The sequence below is a fragment of the Gadus macrocephalus genome, chromosome 16 (assembly GCF_031168955.1).
Source record: "Gadus macrocephalus chromosome 16, ASM3116895v1".
Taxonomy (NCBI): domain Eukaryota; kingdom Metazoa; phylum Chordata; class Actinopteri; order Gadiformes; family Gadidae; genus Gadus; species Gadus macrocephalus.
The window spans coordinates 16,316,540-16,338,190 of record NC_082397.1 but is presented as its reverse complement, the minus strand read 5'-3'; the positions used below and the strand labels follow the sequence as shown (position 1 = coordinate 16,338,190).

The 21,651-nt window shown below is 43.8% G+C and overlaps 1 protein-coding gene across 2 annotated transcripts; it reads left to right on the top strand.

Annotated features, from left to right (window-relative positions):
- Positions 1–1,574: 1,574 nt before the first annotated feature.
- Positions 1,575–21,373, top strand: golim4a (golgi integral membrane protein 4a). Of its 2 annotated transcripts, none has more exons than XM_060075775.1 (16): positions 1,575–2,288; positions 9,087–9,161; positions 9,874–9,923; positions 10,077–10,130; positions 10,618–10,768; positions 11,795–11,877; positions 12,827–12,910; positions 13,546–13,692; positions 14,134–14,457; positions 14,825–15,132; positions 15,980–16,056; positions 16,174–16,250; positions 16,465–16,695; positions 17,009–17,077; positions 17,197–17,286; positions 20,193–21,373. In XM_060075775.1, the coding sequence occupies exons 1-16, from the start codon at positions 2,102–2,104 to the stop codon at positions 20,343–20,345; spliced, it is 2,160 nt and encodes a 719-aa protein (XP_059931758.1). In that variant the 5' UTR covers positions 1,575–2,101; the 3' UTR covers positions 20,346–21,373. The 2 variants fall into 2 exon arrangements, with proteins under 2 accessions (XP_059931758.1, XP_059931757.1); XM_060075774.1 differs by having other exon boundaries at positions 16,171–16,250.
- The last annotated feature ends 278 nt before the right edge of the window (positions 21,374–21,651 follow it).

Below are 21,651 nucleotides of genomic sequence, written 5' to 3'. Positions count from 1 at the left end.
TGCGGTTGTGAGCTATCTTTCACAGTTTATATCCACTCTGCACCGGCATTACATTATTTATATTTTTTAGGTTGGAGGCTTTTCAAAGAATAGCAACATGAACCTTGTAAAGAATGGATTATCACAAATAGTTGGGAAATCCTTGCACAGTTGACTTTTTCTGCTTTGTCATCACACTGGGGGAATAATAGTGTGCCTTTATTAATGTTTTCAATTTTACCTTCAAATATCTTTGGGATTGTGTCATAGCTGACCTTGCCTACTGAATAACTAAACTAGAAAGCAGATGTCTCTACCTCATTTATGTCGATGGGGTGGTTCATTTGCCTTGTGTGTACCCTGTTCATCTTAGGGAAGTGAATTATGCGCATTACTCATTACTACACGGAAACTAAGAAAAAATGGATTTAAAGTTGGAACCTCATTTCATCGATAAGACTAAGATAATGTTGATATCTTGGTGCAAAATTCAATTATTATTTGTAATATAAGATACATGATGTGATAAATAAAGATTGCTTTGGATTTTGTGAAGACTTTTAATACCAATGTGTTGTACCAAGGTATTTTTGTATGGTTTTCGAAATTATTGAATTACTGACACTTTCTTTGATCATTTGGATTCCTGTTAATAGCTTCTAACTCTTTAATGAGTTCGTGGGCATTTTTGATATGCTTAATATTTTGCTTTATAATGTTTTCATATTAACTATGGTAGGCCTATAAGCCGGTGTTGTGTCGAGATCTGTTTCCCCGTCGAGATGTGTTTCCCCTAGTCCCCGCCCCCGTCCGAAATTACCCGAAAAGGCCCTCTGTTCCATAGGAAAGGAGGCTCACACATCTTTCAAATTCATACTGCTGACTTATTTCCCCACAACAGATAAGTGCTGTGATTTTCAGGCTGATATCATTCAATTTGACCATTTAGAACAGGGGGAACGCATCCTGACAGCTTGGAATATTACTGTCAGATACTGTTCCCCCTCTGTTCCATAGGAAAGGAGGCTCACACATCTTTCAAATTCATACTGCTGACTTATTTCCCCACAACAGATAAGTGCTGTGATTTTCAGGCTGATATCATTCAATTTGACCATTTAGAACAGGGGGAACGCATCCTGACAGTCATTATCTGGGACTAGGGGAAACACATCTCGACGGGGAAACAGATCTCGACACAACACCGGCAATGTAGGCTAATTGCTCTTCACAAAATCTTTCATTTGTTATAGAGTTGTAACGATGTATGTTATTTTTGGGTGTAAAGTACAGCATAGTTATGTTATTCTACTATGTACACAACCTCAATAAAGTACAATATACTCTTACAACTGTGGCTCTCCTATTGAGGAACAACAATTTAATGGTAAGAAATACACACATCATTACCATCTAGGACAGAGTTCTGGGCGCCAGAGAGAAACCCCTGAGAAACACGACGGGAATTAAATAGCGACCTCATAACTCTCCCGACATAAACAGCACGAACACGATTTAGGGACGATTTTTCTTAGAGTTCTACCAAAACGTCAAGTATTATTCAGAGGGCGGGAATAGGGAAATGTCTTTCGCGGTAGGAGGGACTTCCTTCGGGGTAGCAGTTGGCTGGCAGGCAGCTGCTTTGAGGTGACACGTATCTCAAATTAAAGGTGCTATGGAGGCCGTGTCTGAGAGTGGGGACTTTACTTTTTGCTCGCCTTGGGACTTTACCGAATAATTGCACTGAAAGAGCAAACGTCGGATTAAAGAAAACGACATTGCAGGGAAGTCCGCTGCCCCTGAGCCCAATGCGCGACTCAGCGGAATAGGACTTTGACGTGCGTTGGCTGCTCAAGCGAACATATGAACAGCGACTCGCCAACGGTAACTTGTGTGGAAATCGCGTGGATGTGGCTCGCCGTGACAATGTGTAACGTTACACAATCCGATTCCAGCGCCTCGGTGGGATTTTCCTCCGTGCGAACATGCTCCTAATCCGAGGGTGACTTTCTTCTTCGCGTCACACGGAAAGTAAAAAAAAAAGTTGTGGGGAAGTTTTGCGCAGCGTAAACGGAGGGGGTTGTGTGGGGAAGCAGACCGCGGGGAGGGGTGCGGGCTGAACATGGGGAACGGGGTGTGCTCCAGGAGACAGCGGAGGATTTTCCAGTCTCTCCTGCTGATCACCGTGGTGTTCGGGATGATCTACGGGGGGATGATGTCCTACGAGATGCACAAGCAGCTCAAAAGAACCGAGGCGACGGCGCTCAAGTACCAACAACACCAGGAGTCGCTCTCGGCGCAGCTGCAAGGTAAACACACAAGCTGAGTGTGCTTTGCAGTGGTTACTGTATTGGTACAGGAACTGCGACCGCACACGTTATTGTAAGACCGTGTGAGTAAACATCGTGGCTGGCGAGGCTTTATTTCACCCAACTTGACAACCGATGGGTCCAAAGGAATCGTAGAGGTTTGTTCATGGCCTGGTGTAGCGGGTCATATTTTATGCAGTGGTTGCATTGAAGTTGTGTCAACTTGACTCTTGTATAGTTGTCTGTCACCTTTCACCTATAGGTATCCCGTCTAATCTTCTTGCTAAACCAGGTTAAGAAGATGTATTAGCACACTTGGCTTTAGATTTGTACAGCCGTGTATTGGTAAGGTTAGGATTAGTAACCTACTGTGTCGTAGACTCTTTTTACGTCTTACCTGTGTGTGTGTGTGTGTGTGTGTGTGTGTGTGTGTGTGTGTGTGTGTGTGTGTGTGTGTGTGTGCGTGTGCGTGTGCGTGTGTGCGTGTGCGTGTGTGTGAACGTGTGTTTCATAAGACGTGTAGGTGCATTGTTGTTGTTTTTAAGGTTGCTTTGGGATAGTTATGTTTCAGCCCACATGTCAGCTGTGATATGGAACAGAACATTCAGTCGAACTGTCCTCGGGCACCCCCGATATTCTGAAAATCCCCGGGTGGAATAGGACATTTGTTTCAGCCACTTTGATGACTCACATGACAACAACAAAATGCAAACAAAACGCAATTTCCCTCCCATAGCCAAGGTTTGACTTTACTACATTATATGGCATCCTTAAGTATCTATAGGTGAAATGACAGAGGATGGTTTGTTAAGCGTTAATGAACATGCAATTACTATTGGAATCCCACCAAGATGGTGAGAAGAAAACCCTGCACTCTCGCCATCATTGTGAAGCAAAGCGTATTGTTAAGCCACATGCCTACTACTTGACTACAGATGAAATAACTGGTATTAGTATCAGTCAAAAATTCATTTGTTTTTAAAAGGCCTTGCCGTTAAACCTACATTCATCAGGGTCTGCCACAAACCCAGCAAACATCCCTGCAATTAAACCCACTCAAGTGCTTTGGATTTATATTTGCCTTACAACTAGTTAATTTAAAACCATAATATAAGCAGGTGTTCCTTGTAGTTCATCATGGTAAAGCAGGAAAATGTTATTTAGCTTAGTCTGTAAAAAATAATGTTCCTTCCTACACATAGTAAAGTCATACAGTCGAATTAGCTTTTTACTTAAAGGCTAAAGTCTCACGTCAGTGATAAAAGCCAGGTCAATATGTGCAGGGTGATACTTGTCTCTTTAGCCACACACCCTTTTCGTCAAACAGTTTTATTATAGCTGAACTTTTCCCCTGGTTACTGTCCTATTATTGAAGACATTTATCGTCAAGAGAGATGGCGTCTTTCATGTAAAACTCTGCACACATTTCAAGTGGACCCCAGCTTAACTTGCAGCTCAATAGCACCACTGTGTGCCTCCGCCCATGAGACCTAGTCTACCACGACCGCCGGTACAGTGTTGGGCTCACTCGGTCAGCTCTTATTTCACCTTTGAACGACTACTGTATATATTTATGCATACATGTACTTGAGGAGAGGCCGGCTTAGCAAGAACGAAGGCGACTCTTTTCCCAGCGGAGCGTACCCGTTATTGTTCTGAAGTGATAGAAGCGTCGCTCCATGAAAGCCGTGGGTCATCTGATATCCCCTTCTACTCTGATGGTTGTTGTCGTGGAGTGACCTATATTGAGAGGAGGGTCGCAGCTTCGATTGGGCACAGGGCCCTATTGATCCTTGTTTGCCCGCTGCATCCACAAATTGCACTTGAAAAGCGACGCATGCATTCTAAAAACTGTCCACACTGGCATACAAATGTTCGCATGGACACCCACACACGCACATGCACACACACACACAAACACAAACAAGTTATGTTACCATAAGATCCACTGACATACTGAACTGAAACATACGTAAACGTCCTTACCACATGTGTTAAACCCATCCAGTTATGGGTTTGCATAACCATATCTTCTTCATCATATTCAAACAAGTTCAACAGGATTTTTTTTCTTGTAAAATCATAAATTTGAGTGTCAAATGAATGTCAAATAATGACATTTGCTTGATTTCCAAACATGGACCACTAATGAAATTCCATGCATGGACCAAAAACAAACAGATCACGTCAAAGTGTGTATAACTAAACAGTTTAGGGCCTGTGCGTTTATAACTATTCACAGAGAGACACGTACACCAATTGGGATGCCCAGTAGCAACACAACTCTGGAGCGCAGGTTGTGTTGCAAATGGTGGGTTGCTAGTTTTATTCTTGGTTCTTCCTGGCATAAGGGTGGATGTTCCATTAAGAAAGACATAAGCCTTGGCCCTCTGACAAGCCATTGGCACTTTGATGGATCTTGAATGTCAACTTAACTATTCAGCCTTGGTTTTTTGGCATAACTGACAAACCTCTTTTGAAGTGCAGACTTGCTGAAAACCGTGTTCATTAATATCGTAAAAGTAAAAAAAATGGTTGCATTAGAAGGGCCTACTAATGTCATGACCTGCAAATCAATTTTGATAGAGTCTATTGCAGATGAGCTGGTTGATCTCTTGCATGTTGGATCCCCCGGTGTTGGTGGGTCAATGTGTGCATGCACGGGGGAAATGGACCCACGAAAGCACATTGTGTGATGGTAGCAGCTAAAAAATGTGATCTGCAGTCTTATTTGCAGGCCCATGTTGCTCCAATAATGCAGAGTTCAGGGTTCAGTGTGGAAGATTGTGCCCCCAAGGCCTGCCCAACAAGTGTGTCAGGGAGCTGCGTTTCCCAGCTGTCTCCGGTGAACCGGAGTGGGGTTCCAGCATGAGCACACACAGGTGAGGGCGGGGCCTTGGAGCTCCGCCCTCACCTGTGTGTGCTCATGCTGGCTGTAACCTCAGCAACACCACAGGCCGTGCAGTTGGGCTGCCGTGGGCTGCAGTGAAAGATGTAAGAGGAGTTGAAAGGGCCACAATAAACCACACAGCAATGGGGATTGTTAATGTTTGATTACACTGTCTGGGAACCTAGATTAGAGCCAGAGAAGAGGAGAGCGCTGTGGGACCGACATAGAGATCAGGGATCTCTCGTGGATATCTGCTGGCGAGCATGGCTATATTGACATAAATGGGTCCATCTGAGCTGTAACTCTTGCGAAAAAATGCGGGAACTTGTGAAAAATGCAGCCTTTCGATGACGGTCGCGTAATTACGTCACTTCATAACGTTCCCATGGCAACAGGGGGAAATTGCTGCTCTTGTGTGAAGTAAATGCAACATTTTTCAACTTTCTGCTAAGTGTGACTTTTTTGCAACGAAAATGCGGGGATTATGAAATCATGCAAGCTCTGCATATTTTGCACAGAAATCTGCAATTTATGCTGTGAAAGTGCGGCATATTTGAAAAAATGCGGCCCCTGCATGAATATGTGGACTTTGGCTGATTATGCGTTGAATTATGCGATCGCATAATCGCGTTTTATCGTGAAAAAAAAGGCCAATTATCTCCATAAAGATAAATAATAATGTACTCTGGGACTGTATATTGTTTTTTATACATCTTTATATACACCACATAATCCCAAGACTTTTCAAGCATACAAACAACAATGGTAGTTACACTTTTCATTGCCTGAAAAAATATACTTCATATATCTCAGACATGTCTATCCAAATGGGGTTGTGATTAATTACAATAAACTACCTTCAGTTAATCCGATGTGATGGGGTCTAATGGATCTACACAGTACTTACTAGTTGAAATTTTTTATTGTTTCTATGTCAAAAAAATATTCTGTAAATGCTCGGATTTAACTCACACCGATGCTATGTTGATATAGCAGCCCTTTGCAAACACGAATAATTCACAATTTGATTTCCAAATAACGCAAGAAATGACATAGTGAGCAAAAAGTTACCAAAGAGTGAGTCATATTTTATAAATGTGCACATTTCTGATGACAATCATTTTTAATGATCTCGTTACCAACACCTTTCTGGCCAAAAGTGTGTGTCTTTTTTCAATTTCAGTTTGAATAAACACACCGTTTATTTTGAGCTAAAGTTTTGTTGGTTGAACCCACTTTTTCTCAAAGGTCTGCATGGAATAAAGTAAGTACACCCACTGTATGCTGATCAAATCCTGAAGCCTGATTTGGAGGAAATTGGGTCACAGTACTGAAGAAGGATGCTCCGCCATGTTCAGTGCTCAAAGGCATCCAAACCTGTGCTTTCTATTAGGCTGAGCAGAAGTCAAAAGAAGTGAGAAGGTATTTGAGGACAAACTAGAATCCTAAAAGCCCCACGTCTGCATTAGCTATAGTTTTGTCTTATGCCAGGATCAGACTATACAATTAATTTTTCCTATACTATGGTTACCGTGTCAAATTAGTTTAATTATTGCTGCCTCACAACATCTTGCCGTGACTTGGGCTGTAGACAGGGCACACTTCCGCTTTCACAATTTATTGTCAAGTACATCTGAGATTGGGGTGAAATTGTTAACCTCGGAGGGGTCAATATTTAATTCATCCATGTCAGTGTAGGAGTTGTCAAACACTGGTAAAAGAAAATCAAGCATGCAAGTTTTTATTTCGAGGGGTCTTTTAGTGTTTGACTTACCCACATCGGAAGCTTTTGACCGTGTAACCCCAAACGGGATACGATAGCCAAATCCGACGTCCAGATTTTCGTAATCGTCCGCAATGCTAAAAGAAATTCTGCAACCACATTAAAACAACAACATTTTGAAATCTGGCTAAATTCATGTAGTCTGATCCTGGCATTAGGGACTTCAAAATCCATAGGGGTGTACCTGTAGCAGCAAAAGCTGTGAATAATTGCTGTAGCACAGCTTTTATGATGGTACACCTTAAACTTGTTGGTGGATCAAGGGAATTGATACAGTGTCAGTGTTGTAATAGTCCTAGTTATTTATCCTAATAATACATATAAAAATGATATATTGTCTTTGAGGCGTTTGTTTTGCTCTTCGTGACAGTTGAGTGCTTTAGGGATATTTTCCTGCAAATCAGTCTAAAAGCTAATGATTTAGTGAGAGCGCCCAAACCAGAAACCAAGGTGGCCAAATCCAATATGGCTACTGCCCGAATAAGGTTTAATCTACAACTTTTGAACCAGATGAGCTAGAAAGCCTAACTTTGTGTCTAGTTGAATGCTTTTTGATCATTAGATGCACACTGAAATGATTATCTTTAAGAATGGATGTGCCTAATTTCCATATTTCCAGTTGGCGTCTACCCGAAAATGACTTAGGACTTTTGGTAAACTTGGTGCCTATTTTATGTATTTTGAGCATTAGAAACACATTGAATGATTTAAATAATGCTGACAATTTTATATCCAACGAGCTTGAGGCAATGCATGTCAAATCAATGTCTTATTGAATTACCATGCTGTACTTCCAATACTGGAAGAGCTTATAATGTTATAACTGTTTTACCAAGTTGTTGTCCATCTGTCTGTTGGACTTTTTCTTGTCCTCATGCTTAGCCTTGGCTAAACTTGGGAAAGCTTGAGAGAGTCAGTTAACAAGGGAAAGCCTGAGAGACAGTAAGTTAAAGTGAGCAAGGGAAAGTCTGAGAGAGGGTGAGTTAAAGTTAATAAGGGAAAGCCTGTGAGAGGGTGAGTCAAACTGGGACCCTGAGAGAGTGAGGTAATGGAGGACAGCCTGAGAGAGTAAATGACATGATGACTGAGAGGGAGGAAGAAGGTCAAAGGTTTAGCAGCATTTGGAGATGAGATAGCTCAATCTTACTGGGCCGCGTTCATTTATTTTCTATTTTTCTGTCAAATGTTGTCTGTTTCCCTGTTCTGTTTCTCTGTTCAGTGTTTGTTGTTTGCTTAAACTATATATTTTGTGTTTCTTGGGACACCAAAAATCTAGGCCTGTAGCTAACTGCTTATTACACGTACTAATGTTACTACTATATTATTTCAAACACTAAAATACTCTTCGATTTACTATTTAACATCACTCTTGGATCAACTAGGTGCCTTGGGTTTACAAACCCCGCCAAATGATGCACAGCATCTTCAAAAAGCAGTTTAATGCTAAAACGCTGCATTACTGGAATCCAGAGGCACTATGCTGGGTTGTGCAACAACTTTTATTGTGCTGAGCAGTTCAACAAAATGGGGAAATTAACAAAACCGAGGGTGTTGTCAGGAGTTAATAAATGGAAGCCATAATGGTGGTTATTGGATGAGCGAGGAGGAGAAAATAGTGTCTCTTTCCTGAGGGACGAGAGGCACTTAGGAGTGTACTGATTCAAAGCAATATTGTGGAGTTTTGTCACGTGCCATATCCATGACTGATGAGCCTGCCAGCTCCGGGACGATCCAGAAAGTGTATCGAATTGATGTTGCCCTCCTGCTGGGTACCTGTGGGGTTTGGTATCCTGATGAAGCCGCCAGTCCTTTGTGATAAATGCCTCCCATATGGCCCATGAGGGGGCTAAAACGAACCAATCTGAAGTTATTTGGAGGTCCTGGGCCTATGCCTGGGTCTGGTGTGGAATACCACAACTTTCTGCCACTAAACAAATATTGAGCTGCTCTATCATTTCAGACACACATTTCCTTTGCCTTCGACTGCAGCTCTGGTTTGTCGATTGCAAAATGGAGCACGGTGTATACTATGCTGTGTGTTTCTGTTTTCTTTCCACCGCATTGTTTTGAATCTTGTTTCTTTTATTTATTTTTCTTCATTATTTTGTTTCCGTCCGTCACTCAGTGGTGTACGAGCATCGCTCCCGGTTGGAGAAGTCTCTGCAGAAGGAGCGGGTGGAACACAAGAAGGCAAAAGAAGGTAACCCTGAATGAACCAAAACATGACACAAAGGGATGGATCCACTACCCAGCTACCATATTTTTATTCAAATATTTCTCATTTGGGAAAACATCCAAAAATATATTAATTTACTTCTCAAGGTCAGTAAATAAACTCAGTCAGAGTATTGTAGGGGTGTGGCGGTCTGGTTTTTCCGATGCTCAATGCACACCTTGATAACCCTTAATAACATCATCAGCAGTAAAAGACTGAATTCTGCCATCACTTTAGGGAGGGAAAGCTCATAGAGGTCAGGCATGTATGCAGGAACTCAATAATTTTAATAATAATAATAATGTTAATGGAAGACCACGAAGGATGATGGAGTATATAGGCTCTTCTACCCACCAGGCAACTTTTAAAGTCAAGGCCGACTTTGGCAGTACACACGACACGGCTGTTCCCGATCAGTCTTGCCTTGCCGCCGGTCCACACTAGGCGACTGGGAACATGCAGGGGTACACACATGAATGAACTGACCTTATCTCACGTAAATAGATCCACAACGTCCATTTCAGTCTAGTGTAAGCTGCAGTATACAATATTGTTGTTTAATATTTCATGATGCTTTTGTCCGACGAGTCCATAAGCTAATTTGTTTTTCTTTGATAAAAAAAAAAAAAAGAACCGCAGTTTTCTTACAGCCCTGACTATTAGTATTTATCCTTTGTTTAAATATGTTTATTTACAGATTACCTGGTGTACAAGCTTGAATCCCAGCAGTCACTGAACAAAGACAAGGTAGCTATTTCAAGTAAACGCCTCCAATATGTTTTCCCGCTCTCAATTCTATTCCCCTGCCGACTAGATGTCCACAGCTATTCTGACCTTTGCAATGTGATCTTTGATGTCTTGTCTTGAAATGTTCTGACTTTGGTTTGGATGATCAAACAGCAAGACGCCAACAGCAGATTCAACTCTCTACACGTGCAGCACCAGATGCTTAAGGTATTGTATGTTTGCTTTAGCTTTCTGCTAAATCTTAAATACATTGCTTTTTTTTATTTTGCCATTGTTTTCTTTTACTACTTTATTTTATCATTTAATTTTATTGTATGACTATGTTTCTATGTGAGGCACTTTGAGTCTGTCTCCTGTATGAAAGGTGCTAGATAAATAAAGTTGCCTTGCCCTGCCTTGCCTATTAACAGGACCTTTTGGTTTTGATTAAAAAAACAAATCCACTCCCGTCACTCTGGCATCAATACAATTACACCCTACTTTGTCCACCTTTTGCGTCTGCTTGCAAAAGCGACACACCATTCCTTACTCTTCCTCATCCCTGTACTAAAGCCAAAGAGTATTTCAAATATGTTGCAAGTCTCCAGTGAGACTAGACATTCCAGAACAGAACACACGGAGCAATTGACTTGAACTAAGGTGGATGGACAGATGGATGATTGATTGACGGTGGCGGTGTTGACTGTGGCTGTAGAACCAGCACGAGGACCTGAAGAAGCAGTACTACGAGCTCCACGAGCAGCACCAGGCCCAGGGAGAGGACCATGGCCGGGCCCTGGGGGAGCACCAGGAGCGCTTCCAGAAGCTGCAGCACACCAAAGAGACGGAGATCGCCCAACTTAAAGGTACCGGCAGCGCTTCGCGAAAAGTAGAATACAGAAGAACACGCGTCACATAAAACAAATGCAATCACACATGCGTCGCATGAAACCATTGAGGTCAAATATTTTGTTTGATTTGGCCGTTATCAGTCGGATTTCCTAGAGCTAGTGTAAATATCTTATAAGCATTGTTTTGTTTTTTGCCATGGAGGGTTTTATAAACCTGTTTCAAGGGACTCCTTCGCTGTGGCCCTAGCTTGCATGCACACTGTAGAGCTGTAGGCCGTGGTCCAAACAGCTTAAATGCCCCTTACTGAGTCATCATTGGGAGGGAGACTTCAAGTCATGCATCAAATATTTACAGAAGAGGCTGACTTTTGAGGTGCCGATGACAAGGGAGGTTTTGAACATAGCATTGATGTGTAGATGATTTTGTGAACAAATGTTAGTTGAATTGAATTTGGACTACTACTAAAACCACAAACAAAGCCACCATAAGAGACTTCCTTGCTGGACATCGTAGCAGAAGGCCGTTGCCTTCCGTTTGGGACACACCCTTTTTATTCAGCTCTAGGCGTGCCTCTGCTCTCGTCCCACCAACCTATTGCCAGTTTTTATACTGTCCACCACCTTCATAGCAAAGTAGTTCATTCCGTTTTTAGTGCTATATAGATTGTAACCATATAAACCTCAATTGAGTGGATTTATAGGTTTTAATCTGACTGCTCGGATAAAGCTTCACAGACAAATAATAATGAAAGATAGTGTCAGATGCTTGTGCTGCATCATTAATGACGCATGTCCCCATCTTCTGGTTGTATTGGATACTGCAGCACTATGAGTATTGTGATGAGTAGCAGAGAGAAGATAATGATTAAGCCTGTATTCTATCAAATGTAATTAATCAAATAAGACCATCATGAATTCAAGTTAATGAACTGTACAGGGAACATAAAACCTCCTTATGTTTCTTTTATGCAAACGAATGTGGGAGGGTGTTGAACTGTTGAAATTAAATCTATTTCCATGTAAATTCTTCTCTGGGTACAGATAGCGCGTTCAACCTTAAAGAGGAGAACAGACAGTTAAGGAAAACACACCAGGATGTTCACATGCAGCTCCAAGACGCCAGGGTGAGGAACAATATCCTTTCTGTTGACCCTGTCTGTTACATTTTACTGTGGCCTTTTGATTTGCGTTGGCTAACTCAAAGAACATGTGAAGCTGCTTTTGAAGTATTTCTGTCTATTGCCCTTACAGCCCTCCCGAGCAGGGCGGGAGGGTGTGGGAGGGGAGGTTCTGATGTGGTTTTGGGGAGCTGTTCTTTTCATGGCCTGTCTGAGAGTTGTCGGTTAGGAGGTGCCATCTATTCCAGCTGTGAAGCCCTTTGCGACTGTAATTATTATGAGAGCTTTTATGTTCAAATTGCCTTTTAAAATTATTTACATTATAGGTCTCTCTCTATAAATGCTCTGGCACATATTCAGTTCACATGGAGTTTTCCCAGTTTACAGTGTCAACCATTTTGTTATTTATCCTCGCTTTGGAGTTGCATAAATCACCCCCTTGGAATAGAACAGCATGCAATGTATCCTTCCTGAATGTTGGTGTATTTTAGTGTCTCTCTTATTGTTCACATTTCTAGTCTAGGAACAGGCCAGGGCCTCTCATACATACAAGGTGTTATCCCCAACATTCTGCCATTGTTATGTCTCAACAAGGTTGAACCAACCTGGTCCTCCGGGACATAGCCAGGGCCAAATACCTTATCAAGGCTGAGAGTGCGTCTGTTCACGTGTTATTCATCTATCCCCTTTTTGTATTATACTCGCCCCAACCCTTTGGTTCGACGAGTAGAGGGTTTCGACAGCCAAGGAACAAGTCATCGACCACCGGGTCCACTATAGATTATTCAACCTAAGTCTGTATCTCGCTGTACATCCTGGAATAAACCATCTATTCAACCCTCTAATCCAACCTGTCAAGCTGCTTTGATTTCGACTTCAAGAATTACTACTACGACTGAAAATACACAACGCAGGGTCCTGTGTCTCACTTCTCCATTTGTCACTCGGTGTCTAGATTAAGCATCAGGACCTGAAGGCTCAACATGACCAGCTTGCACTGACACTAGAAGACCACAAGAGTGCGCTGGCTGCTGCTCAGGTAATACCACACAAGTGTTGAATTATTCAACTTTGATTATTAGTGATTGACGAAGGCAAGAGGAACAGTCTTTTCTCTCAAGTAGATGTAGGAGGTATTTTTCTTATTGTTGCCCCAAGTGCATTGTGCAACCAAATGAGCCTTATAATTCTAATGTAATTATATTGTATATGGTAATGGCTGAGCTACCAGTGCAGTAGTGTTGCTGTAGCAGGGGGGTGTAATGGATTGTCGAGTGCACTCCACTAATCTAAATGAACCCACCCACCCCACATGTATTCTTCATCTGAGCATTCAGTGGGCAAATTAATTGATGAGTGACAGGACCAAAGAAGAGGTCAGGCCAGCCATGAGGCCATTAGCTTTGTAATGATGCCATTTTGTAGAAATTAAATTATATATTTATTGCTTTTTCCAAAAGATGCCTTGCCATTAGGTTAAAATTCACCCGTAAATGTGTCTTTATTTTCATAGCAGTTTCTTCAATGTCCAGTTTTATTTGCGCCCAGTTCTGTTTTCGGTCCTTATGATATCATTTAATGAATTTCTAATAACTAGTATCCATCAAACAATGTAATGTTTTCATGCTTCACGGCACACATAATAAATCCAACCTGTGTTTTGGCCCCTCCCAGATGCAGGTGGATCAGTACAAACAGCTGAGCCAGGTGCAACAAGACCACAACATCATGCCTGTTGCCGTGGCAGCAAAAGAGCAGGTGCAGGAAGCCCCGCCCCCGAAGGATGAGGCCGTCGCTGATGGAGGAGCCACAAAGTCCAAGGTGGGTCCACGTCTGTGCCCATCGACTCTATGCCTAAGTTGGGGAGTTCTGCTCATGACATTTGTTGTAATAACAAGATGAACAGTTGGGAGTATCATCGCTATCTCTGTTTTTTCTATGAACCTAAGAAAACACGACGTGCTGGGGAGTCGGTAATAGGTGTCAACACTCCATTGTAGATAATCCAAAAGGGGACTTGGTTTGACATGTGAGCCGCATAGATAACCCAACAGACCATGGTGCATGAACCCCCAAGAGACTGATATAAGGGTTATTCTTTTGTGTAAAATAGATTGTGTTCTATTCACTACCGCGCACACTGCTTGCACATTGGGATTCTCTCGATTTGAAATCCCCACAGGTCCAATGAATGGAGAGCAAAACAATTCTAATCCTTCTCCCTCTCTCTCCTGCTCCCTGTCCTCCCCCACCTCCTCACAGGTGGAGCAGCAGGAGGCGGTCCTCCACCACGACCCCCAGCTCTCCCACCACACGCAGGCCCCCCCGGGGGGGAAGGGGGAGCAGAAGGAGCAGCAGCAGGAGGAGGAGGAGGAGCAGCAGGAGGAGGTGGTGGAGGACGGCGAGGGCGAGGCGGAGCGCAGGAGGGAGCTGGCGGAGGAGGAGATGGCCCAGGCCGGCCAGCCCCAGCGGCTGGAGGAAGAGGACCCGGACCAGCCCCAGGAGGAGGACATGGGGGGGGAGGAGCCGGACCACGAGCTGCCCGACGAGAACGCCCTGGACCGCCAGCGCCGCCAGCCGCCAGGGGTCAGAGATGAACCAGGGTCGCTTCTCTAGAGCTGTGGTCGCATGGCCTGCACACACTGTTGATTTGAATGGGATTTTGTTCAATTCTTTCCGCCTTTTTACTCACAGAAATGTCCACAAAGCAGTATTCAGCGTGTTCATAGCATTAGTTAGGTTAGTAATTAGGTAATTACAGCTTTAGATAATTTTTTAACTGTAATCTGACAAAAGCACCTCTTCCTTGATTAATTGCGACCCACTTTTGGGTTGTACTCAATACATTAATTACTAATTTCTCTAACTCAACAGGTCAATTATAACATACATTAGATGAATTTCCTCATGGCTGAACAGAAGAAGTAATTTACATCCATGTATCTGCTGGCAGGGTCCCCAGGCAGAGCTCCACCAGGAGGCCCAGCTCCACCAGGAGGCCCAGCTGCGCCAGGAGGCCCAGCTGCGCCAGGAGGAGCACGTGAAGTCTCCATACGAGCAGCAGCAGGACCGGCAGCGTGAGGACGCTCAGAGGGCTCTGGCACACAGGCAGCTCCAGCAGGGCCAGGAGGCCATGCAGGCCCAGATGCAGAGGAACCAGAAGGAGAGGGAGCAGAGGTTGAAGGAGCAGCAGGAGCAGGAGGAGAGACATCACAGAGACGCCGACAGACGGGAGAAGCTGCTGAGAGAGCAGCAGATCAGGTCAGGGCTCCGTCGGTTTCTCTGTCTCTGACCCGCTCTGTTTCTGCCTCTCTCCGTCTCTATCTCTCTCTCTCTAACTGTCTCTCCCTCTCTTTGACTCTGTCGCTCTTTCTCTGTCTCTCTCTCTCTCTCTCTCTCTGCCTCTCTGTCTGTGTCTCTCTGACTCTCTCGTGTGTCTCCTCTCTCTCTGTCTCTTCTCTTTCGCTCTCTGTCCGTCTCTTACTTGTATACAAACTAAAATATTTAGTTTTGGACCTGAACTTGTCCTCATCGATTGAATTTCCTCATCGATTCCTGTCTCATCAAATGTTTCTGCCAATTTCTTCGACATTAGGTTTATTTTACAAAAATAGAGTTGCGGTGGTTTGATTAGGGAATCGAACTGATAGAACACTAGACCTTTTGGTCATAACTGGATTTATTTCTCATAAAACCGTAAAGCACAGGTGATGTCTCACTGCGAGACTCTTACTATAATACTATTAATAACGTTGTAAGGTGGCCAGTGTGTAAACAAAGTCTGCTTTTATGAAAGGCTTACTCAATATATCCCTATATTGTCAACCCCCATGGTCCAAATAGACACATACCACTATCTGTAGGATCCGGATACATTTGTATAAATCAATACACATTTCAGAGTTTAAGCTAAACCCCAAAGTCAAGTCGGTACACAATTAACCCAATTTCATTCGATTGATAGGTCAGGCCAGCAGTCATATATTATGAATGATCATTTTATTTATTTGTGATTTGACTTGACATGACATGTAGAACGATGCAGTTGAGGGCAAAGCATTAAAAATGCAAAACAAACTCAGGATGTATTCCTCTGTCCCATCCTCAGGCAAAAGAACGAGTACGAGAACATGGGGAATGACATTGTCCACGTAGGAGAGGACCCTCGCCACGATGATGAGGAAGGTGAGGCATACACCACTTCTTCAGGAGGGGAATGCGAAGACCCCACATTGCACTCACATACACAAATACACTCCCCAAGTCCTTCAGGTTCTGACCATGTGTTGCATCTTCCAGCAGAGGGAGACGCGCATACTATGCACGATGTCGAGGAGGAAGAGAAGGAAGGCGATCATAGAGTGCCCCCACACCACCAGGTATCCATCCATCCATCCATCCACTCTGCTCATGCATTCATCCACCGTTCACCACCATTCCTCGCCTCATCTGCGTGCTGTTCCAGGCCGTTATTTGATCACAACATGCGTGTGAAGTCATGTACATAGGTTAGAAAAATAACAGAACTTAAGGTTTTCCCCTTTTGGACCTAACCAATTTAAACTGGTTGCTATTCCTCTGCCCGGCCTGCAGGGGGCAGCGGAGGGTGATCTGGACCCCGAGGACGACCCCAACAACCAGGGAGAGGACGAGTTCGAGGAGGCGGAGGATCAGCGGCCGCAGCACAGGGTGGTGCCCGCGGCGGAGACGGCGGCGGAGGGGGAGGAGGAGGAGGTGGTGGGGGATGAGGAGCCAGTCGCTCCAGCCAAGCATGCGGACCCCCATGCCCGCCCTAATCAACGGGCCGTGGGGGAGGAGTTGGTGGTGAGCATGGAAGACGGATGGGGATGAGCAGACACTGTACTCAAAGGAGCCACTGAGAGGTCAATGGAAGGGAGCCAAGCTTATTGATCGGGGAGAAGTTGATGGACGTGGTGATGAGGCCGGCTGGAGAGAAGTAGACGTCTAATAGAAGGTGTGTGTGTGTGTGTGTGTGTGTGTGTGTGTGTGTGTGTGTGTGTGTGTGTGTGTGTGTGTGTGTGTGTGTGTGTGTGTGTGTGTGTGTGTGTGTGTGTGTGTGTGTGTGTGGGGGGGTGGGGGTGGGGGTGGGCGTGGGGGTGTTTGGGTGTGTGCTTAGATTGCTGGAAACCCAGATCAACAGGAAGATAACTTGGATGATCAGTACCAGGAAGAAGGAGAGGATGAGGTAACACAGACACACGCATACATTTTAAACCCATGTTTAAATGTATGACATAATGAGTTGAAGGATTGTGTTAAGGAGAAGAAAAGGCCAACGGCGTTGTCTGTCTTCCCGCTGTGAAGGTGCAGGAGGATTTGGGGGGCCGCAGGAAGCGAGAGGAGGAGGTGGAGGAGGAAGGAGAGGACCCCTACAATGAGGAGAACCTGGAACAGGTGTGTTCTGCAGCCTGAAGCCGAGTTCTGCAGGACATGTTTGACGTAGACCTCTCACAGATCACATGCTGTTTCTTGCATTACGTCTTGTGGAGCCCTCTTTATCATCTAATGCAGTGGTTCTCAAACTAAGAAAAAAAAAGAAAATCGTTAGATTAAAAACAATACTATCAAAATACTAGGACGAATCAGTGGAGGCTTCTCCAGTTCTCCAGTTCAGTAATGTTTGGTTTCCTCTGTAAAGGGACATTAGCACCCCCTACCGCCTATTGAGGGTTCAGGGAGGACGTTCCTCCCTCAGCCTCCATTGACTCCCGTTCATTTCCCCGAAAGTGTTGGCGGCCGGTGAATAACATGGGGTTCAATAGGAGAGAGGAGAAAAGTCCTCCTCTGAGTGGTTGTGACTAGCTATGGGATCTGGATCCCACCTACGTCTGTTCATAGCGCATGGCTGCGCAATGAACCAATAAGCAAGAGCCCTGGCTGTGGAGCAGCCTGGAGGGAGGGGTTATCCCCTCAAGTCTATGCTACGACAACCAACAAACCCGCTCAGTCGTATGCCTCGTATCCACCGAGCGGTGCGCTGCTGTTCGTTGCGGTACAGTGCGGCTCTGTTCGGTTATATTGGCGTTTCCGTAGCCCGCGGCCGGGCTGCGGAACTCGTGGCCAAGCTGCCCGCGGCCGGACTGCCCGCGGCCGAGCTGCGGAGCCCGCGAGTAGGATTGACTTGATCTAAATAATGTTCTTGTTGTTCTTTTCATTGTTTGCTACTCTGACCATTCGGTTTGATATTGTGGAAAGGATGTTAGTGAATGATTCAGAGCATGATGCATTATAAATGGCATCACTTTTGGTCTTGTGTCTTCATTTTTCTTAAAACAATTGTAGCTGAAAATAAACATAGCCAAATTACAACCAATAGCTTCAGTCATTGAGGGCAAAAATAGACCCAATGCTAGGACCAGATTTTTTTATTTAGTTGTACAAATCAAGAGTAGGCTTGATTTGACTAATTGGCTTTGCATCCTTTCCTTCTGCCCTTGTAGTCCAAGACATGCTGCCCACCAGCTTTCAAAGTACAATGCTGCCTCTGGTGGATTTGTATCAATTCACATTATTATCCCTCCCTGCTACTTTGTAGATCCCCAAAACACCCGGAAACAACTTGGGTGTGTTCGAAACCGCCTACTTGCTTACTGCTTACTACCTACTAAATATTTGGCTTACTTCTCGAATCCTTAAATAATGATTGAGTAATCCATTTGAGTAATCGACGTTCAGAAGACCGTCCTTACTTAACCACCTCAGATGACGTGAATCAAATGACGTGTCAATAACCTACCGACCGGGCGCCGTTAATAAACATTATAAATAAATATATAAACGTCACATTTAACGTCACAGTACACCTTCAACCTAAGGATTTGCGGTGATATGTTAAAAACAATTGTTAAACAATTATTAAAAGCACTGCTGCTGCGGCTCCCCGTTTAGCGCCATTGCTTCCACTGTTCTTTTGAATAGACGCAGTGCATTCTGGGGCAGTTTAGTACGTCTAGTAAGCTAGCGATGCTTACTCAAAATCTTTCCGGAAGTAGAAGACATTCGGATACTACTCGCTTACCTAAACTCGCTTACTAAGTTCTCGCTTACTCAATTTGACGTCATAGTTAGTAGGAGTAGTAAGCAAGTACGCGGTTTCGAACACACCCCTTGAGTCTCACATACTTATGCCACCATACACCACTAACAATGCAAGCAGGCCAATGGCAACCAAGCACGCAGTCCTTCCTCCCTCACTTTAAAAACCACCAGCTGCCATTGTACGAATGGAAATACATTTACCATGAGATCATGTTCTCACTTGCTGTTTGTGCATGTGTTTCCTAGTCTCTGTTCTAGTGGAACCACTTTGTACAGCTGACAACAGCTAACAATACGTAATATTATTTTTAAGAATAATGCCGCGTTTCCACTGCAGGGTGCGGAACGGATCGGATCGCAAAGGTGCGGTAGGGAGGGGGCGGTATAGCCCAGCTCAGTTCCGAGGTCGCGTTTCCACTGCCGACAGTACCCTTTGTTGTAGGCCGGATGTCGATCGCCGCGGCAGCTACGTAAACATCGTAAACAACGTCTTCCTCCCCAAGAATGCAGACGAACGTCTCCACCTCCTTGTTCGCCCAAGCAAGCGTTTTACGCGACTTGTTAATTGTAAAGAATAATACCTCGAGGCTACTGTTTGTTTGTTTTTATCCCTGCGTCACCCGGAAGTGATGATTCTGTCGACCAATCAACGGAGGGGGTGTGTAGCTAGAATTTCCCGAGACCCTTTCAGGCGTCTCGTCTCGTTTTCGGTGCTCCAACGGAGGAGTCGCGAGAACGAGGCCGGAACGGGTACGGCAAAGTCCGGGTCACGCCCACTTTTGGCGGTGGAAACGCGACCCGATCCGCACCTTTGCGATCCGATCCGTTCCGCACCCTGCAGTGGAAAGGCGCCATTAATGTGCCTCCTGATTGAGAGGGGCCTACGCTACTGTATTTTGTTATATTTTATAGCATCTGTCATAATGGTGGTACTTGGAAGGACTAATATTTTCTGTGGTGGTATGCGGTATAAAAAGTTTGAGAACCACTGATCTAATGTCTTTCCTAAGTCGCTTCCATTTAACCTTTCTCCCTTTTTCCATTGATTCATGGCTTGCCCTCTGTCAATCAGCTAATAAGCTAATGTGTTAGTGTAACTTTGCTATGTGATATGGCCGGATGGGCCAGCTCCAACTCACTCCACTTAACACTGCTACGAGCTCTGTGGTGGTCCAGGCACTTGGAACACTTAGCAGTCTCATAATACCATTCACGTTCAGTTCCCGGTCTGAACTCAACGTGATCTCTGTGTTTTCCCTTAGGAGGAAGCAAAAGACCTGGACAACGCTCCAAAAGAAGAAAATCATAGGAAAGAAAAGGAGAATAACGAGGAGAATTACGAAGAGGAGGAGGAGGAGGTGGACGACGAAGTCATGGGACAGAACAAGGGAACCAATCGGAGGGCGGAAATGTAAAAACACACATTGACCAATAGCTGCACCCTATCCCCGTCCTATATTGACCTTCCGTTCTTGTATTCCCAAACAGAGTGAAACCTTCCTCAGGATAATGGGATTGTTTCTGTCTGGAAATTAATCATATTCCCAACCATATGGGCAAGGGAACTGAACTTTTACCCTGGGAATGGACCGAATGAGTTCTGATAGAACTCAGACAAGTTGTTTAAAATTGTTTCTATTTCTTTGTCGTGTGTGTCTTTATGAGTGTTTCACTGATTCCATTTTATCTATCTGTTGCTTGTTACTGAAGATAGCTGAAACGAATGTCATTTTTTTAAGAGATGGAGTATGTGTGGAGCTAATATAGATATTCCCAGTCGGGCCTTTTATACATTTATGTTTAGAAAGTTTGTTCGTAAATTCACTAAAGAGTCTTTAGTTCTTTGTGATTCATGTTTTGACCAGCATTCCAATGGATTAACGATTGTTCTGTTATTTATTGATTGTGACAATTTTGACAATCATGAAATGTGTAACATTTCAGAATTGAGTTGGTAAGTTGAGTTTTGGCTTGTGCTGAGACATCAACTGGTCGGTGATTACTGGGCCGGACGTCACTGAGAAAGCCAATCAAACAGAGAGTTCAACCCAAGACACATTTGCTGTGATGGGTCCCCACTTAAACGTGCCTTTATGAGTATGACGTTGGAAAACACCCAAATGAGTTGTTTCCATGTATTTGTCCTTATGTTTCATGTTTGTATTCGTCCAATTTAATTCAAGAAGAGACCAGTTTATACCAGCACACATTGAAGCAATTTCATATTATCTTATCACTACATCATCGTCATTTTGTATGGAGGGATATTTGGTTCTTAAAATTAAATCATAAACTGTTTCACTACAAAATGTGTACTGTGCAAAGTGTAGTAAAGCAAGTACTTAGCAATTTGTATATCTGTTTTTCACTTGTTTAATAAGAAAAAAGTGTTTGTATTAAAGACGTACCTCAAGTGGTATGAGCATTAAATAAATGTGGAAAAGGTATCAAGTTTATTGTTCAATTTGTTCTCCTGTTGAATACTTGGGATGGGTACATTAATCCATCAGTATTCAGGTGAGTGCTGCATTGAGCGCTAAACTATTGTTTCATTCATAGTGTGAATGCTGTATCAGCATTCACACTCTAGATATTGAAATCTTTATTAGTGTGAATGCTGAAATCTTTATTTTTCTTATTAGTGTGAATACTGAATCAGCAATCACAACATGCACAAGCATAATGCCTGGATATTGCATTTCACTAAATAAGTAGGCTACC